At 43.1% G+C, this 3,876-nt stretch overlaps 1 protein-coding gene across 1 annotated transcript in view; it reads right to left on the bottom strand.

Annotated features, from left to right (window-relative positions):
- Positions 1 to 257: 257 nt before the first annotated feature.
- The window catches only part of LOC137620542 (cytochrome P450 18a1-like), a 4,900-nt gene continuing 1,281 nt past the window's right edge, over positions 258 to 3,876 (bottom strand). The window contains 8 exon segments of the mRNA XM_068350759.1: positions 258 to 1,111; positions 1,436 to 1,642; positions 1,644 to 1,748; positions 1,751 to 1,879; positions 1,882 to 2,042; positions 2,224 to 2,246; positions 2,248 to 2,657; positions 2,864 to 2,985. Of these exon segments, the coding sequence (XP_068206860.1) occupies positions 1,031 to 1,111; positions 1,436 to 1,642; positions 1,644 to 1,748; positions 1,751 to 1,879; positions 1,882 to 2,042; positions 2,224 to 2,246; positions 2,248 to 2,657; positions 2,864 to 2,985 (1,238 nt within the window). The 3' untranslated portion in view covers positions 258 to 1,030.

The raw sequence follows: 3,876 nt of genomic DNA, 5'->3' as shown, positions 1-3,876 counted from the left end.
CCCGATACTCCAAATCCCACCCTCCCCCTGGGGTTCCCTTCCCCCCTAGCCCCTATATATTCCCGTAGGAACATGCAACGCCTGAGAATGATCAGACCCCCGTTGAGGATGTCGTTAACAGAAGCCATCTTGAAAATTTATAGAGGAGCACAGTTGCCCAAAAAGGAAATCTATCTTACCATTGAATGTTGTCTTTGTTAAGAGGAAGTTAGCCTGTATGAAACCAAACAATTTTGTGGCGAAGGAATAAAATAAGAGTCAGTCTAACATTGGAAATAAAAACCATAAGAAACATAGAGTGAATAAACGAGATTGATGATGCTATGACTGAAAATATGATTAACTACCTAAGGATATCACAGATGGGGTGACACCGCCGTCACGTTGGAAACGGTGCTGAAGAAATTGTCTTTGGTGAACTGCGGATGAATTGCTTGAAGGTGAAACGAGATGGAGAGCAATGGCGCCCCCGAATCTCCACTGTCATCGGATAACTATGTGGTAACCGAATCTATTACTAGTTGTGATTAGAATGAGAGAGAGAGAGAGAGAGAGAGAGAGAGAGAGAGAGATGCAAAGTCGTCAAAACAGCCTATGATGGAAGAGATTGGTGAAGGTATAATAAAGCCCTACTAAGCATCCTAAACACAATCTTCTCTGATTTTTGTAAGGGGTTAAGGCCACCGTGAGAAGAGCTGGGTTAAGAGCAATACAATGTATTAAAAATAAAAAAAAGAAAAAAAAAAACACATCCAATCCTACTTCAATGTGGCTGTTATGAACGTGAATACTGCTAATGCTGACTGACATAAAAAACAAAAACAAATAAATGAAACTGACCCCTAACCAAGTTCATGCTGTAAAAGATATGGTTATAGAATTTCAAACGTCCTATTTTCCTGGTTTCAACTTCTATGACAACATCAAGTAACTTATTCTTTCATACAGAGAAGAGATGGAACTGGCTAGACTTCCAGGAGGTCTTCTAAAAGGAATATTCCTGAGTTAACTGCACAATTTCCAGAGGACCTTACAGTCCGGCTGTTCTAAGATCATGGGGCCTCATGTCCAAATTGACGATCTTCGAAATCTCGCGAGGGATGAAGCAAACCTGAGAAAGACAAGAAAACAATTGTAAATAAGGGGAAAAATACTCTTAACTTTAATCATTACAAAGGTATATCATTCACGTTCTATTTCATTTCCCCCGCGTTGAATCAAATAGCAATCATCATCATTCTCCTACGCCTATAGACGCAAAGGACCCTCGGTTAGATTTCGTCAGAATGCCCCCCCCCCCCCCCTTCCCCCCCCCCCCCCCAATCCCGGTCGTAGCGGTGTGCTAAGAATTTCCCGTTTTAGAACAATTGAAAATTGTTAATTTGAATGTTAGAACGATGAATCAGATTGGGAAGTTACAAATAACAATACCCACCTTGAATGGCTTAGGTGTGAGTGTCGTTCCAAGGTCGCCGTCCATACTGGGCAGGGGCTCATTTTCAGGGCAGGACAGATTAAAGACGGTGCAGGATGGACGAGAAGTAGAGGGAAGAGTTGACTCCTGGCCAAATACGTGTCCGAGACACATTCGGCGCCCGATGCCGAAGGGAAGGAAATGCTCGGGCCTCTTGACGTTTCCTTCAGGCGTCGATGAATCTCATGGGGTTGAAATCTTCAGGATCAGTCCAGTACAGCGGGTTCATGTGGCAGGAGTAGATGAGGGGAATAACAGTAGCCCCCTTCGGAATGATGTATTCTCTCCAGGGGCAGTGTCGCGACTCGTAGCGTGGAAAGTGCCAAGGGGCACGACTGATGATCGCCGTAAGACCTCGCATATCGTGGCCTCTGTGTAGGGCATGTGCTGTTGGTCATCCAGAGTGTGGGCAATCGAGAGCGGCCTACAACAGAATCCAACTCTGCTTGAACATTGGTCGCGACTTGGGGATGGTTCATGAGGAAAACCAGCGCCCACATCAAGCAGGTCTTCACCGTTTCTTGACCAGCACTAAACATGTCATTCATGACCTGCACCAATTGGCGGTCTGCAAAGAGTTAAGAAAAAAAAGGTAAAATTAGAATTTATGTCATTACAAAATTAATATCATCTGCTATGCATACACGGTTTGGTAAAATATTTCAATACCTTGAAACTAGAATGTTCCCAATTTTTAAGAGGTTTGGTATTATAAAATAAAATGAAGCTATTTCTCCTTAGAAACTAACCGAAGTCTTTTCCTCCGAAGAGAATACGTCCCCTCCTTCTTAGCATTGTGCTCCTCGAGTAAGTAGGAGTCCAAAATGTCCCTGATGTGGTTGGGGTCAAAGGTCTTACGCCGTTGAAGAATCAGGTCTTGAATCATTACCATGGATTCGTCCCGACAGGCTACCAGTCGCCGAAAGTTCTTGCTGACGGATGGCATGTACTTGAGCAGTGGGACGTAGTTTGCAATGTCACACTTGAGGAAGAGCTTGAATCCTTCGTCATGGAGGGCCAGTAGGCGCTTGAAACTGGGGAAGTTGGCGAAGTTAGGTCGGAAACGGATGGACATGAGGAAGGAGCTGATGACGTTCATCGACGCATTGCTGAACAGTTCCCCGACTTCCATGGGTTTGCTCTCGCCTGTAGCCAGACACTGAAGAAGGCTTTCCACCTCAACCTGCCGAAAGGAATTGTAATCGTTACCAAATGATTGTCAAGGAAAAAGAGATGATGCTCGTGATGGTCTTTTAACAATGAACTTCTTGTCTCACTGGCATTTAATAATGACTCCTGTATCCACGAAATTACAGATATAAGATTAGGGTATCTTGATTTCATTCAGTAATTAATTAAAAACTGAAGTTGACTGTATTGTTTACTCACCATAATCGTGTCTTGCATTTGTTCCCTTCCTGGCCCAGTGGTCTTCATCCCGAAGGCTCGCAAGCGTTCATGAATAAATTTTCTTTGGTTTTTCCAAATATGACCTGAAGTGTTGATCAAACCTGCAATTAAAAAAATAAGATGTTGCATTTGAGATATTGGTATTTAAAGCGTAAACTTATTATTTTTTTTTCAAAGATTTCATATACCAAGCATTATTAATGGGATCATTATTCGTTAAATTACTAGTGGTTAAGAGAGAGAGAGAGAGAGAGAGAGGAGAGAGTGAGAGGAGAGAGAGAGAGAGGAGAGAGAGGAGAGAGAGAGAGAGATGTCTACCGTGGTTTATGTTTATCAAACATGTTAAAGATTTATTTTAATTGGGATATTTCTTCCGCCCCACAATCCTTCGAAGTGATTATATAGATTTATCTGACGTCGGCAATGAAATAATTGATGATTTTAGATAGGATCAATGAATTTTACATTAAGATATCAGGGTTGACCATGGAACGAGTGGAACAAGTTTTAACAGTCCACACATCAATGCCCGACCCGACTCTCTCTCTCTCTCTCTCTCTCTCTCTCTCTCTCTCTCTCTCTCTCTCTCTCTCTCTCTCTCTCTCTCAACATCTGTTGCTTTAGGATGATTCAGCGAACTTCTATATTTTCTTGCCTTTATGTCGTAGTCAATAAACGGAAAATTTCCCTCGAAGAATTATAAGAACAAAATAAATAAATAAAGGTAAAGATAAGGCTAACGTGAACTGGCTCTTTAATCGCTACCCGTCCCTAAGTCAGGGCACAGACCAACAAGGTCACTCACTCTCACTTTTCAGTCACCGCTGAAATAGTGCCTCCTCTCCTCCTCCTCCTCCTCCTCCAACTCCTCCTCCTCCTCCTCTAGGCACTTTCACTCTGACGCCATGGTGTCCTACACTCGGGCTCCCTCTGCTGCTATTATCTAAGAAAGGTAACTCCCATCCACTAAACCAGGGGGACGGGCCGAAGTG

The sequence above is a fragment of the Palaemon carinicauda genome, chromosome 27 (genome assembly GCF_036898095.1).
Source record: "Palaemon carinicauda isolate YSFRI2023 chromosome 27, ASM3689809v2, whole genome shotgun sequence".
Taxonomy (NCBI): Eukaryota; Metazoa; Arthropoda; class Malacostraca; order Decapoda; family Palaemonidae; genus Palaemon; species Palaemon carinicauda.
The sequence above is the reverse complement of the archived record's forward strand: the minus strand, read 5'-3'. Positions and strand labels throughout refer to the sequence as shown.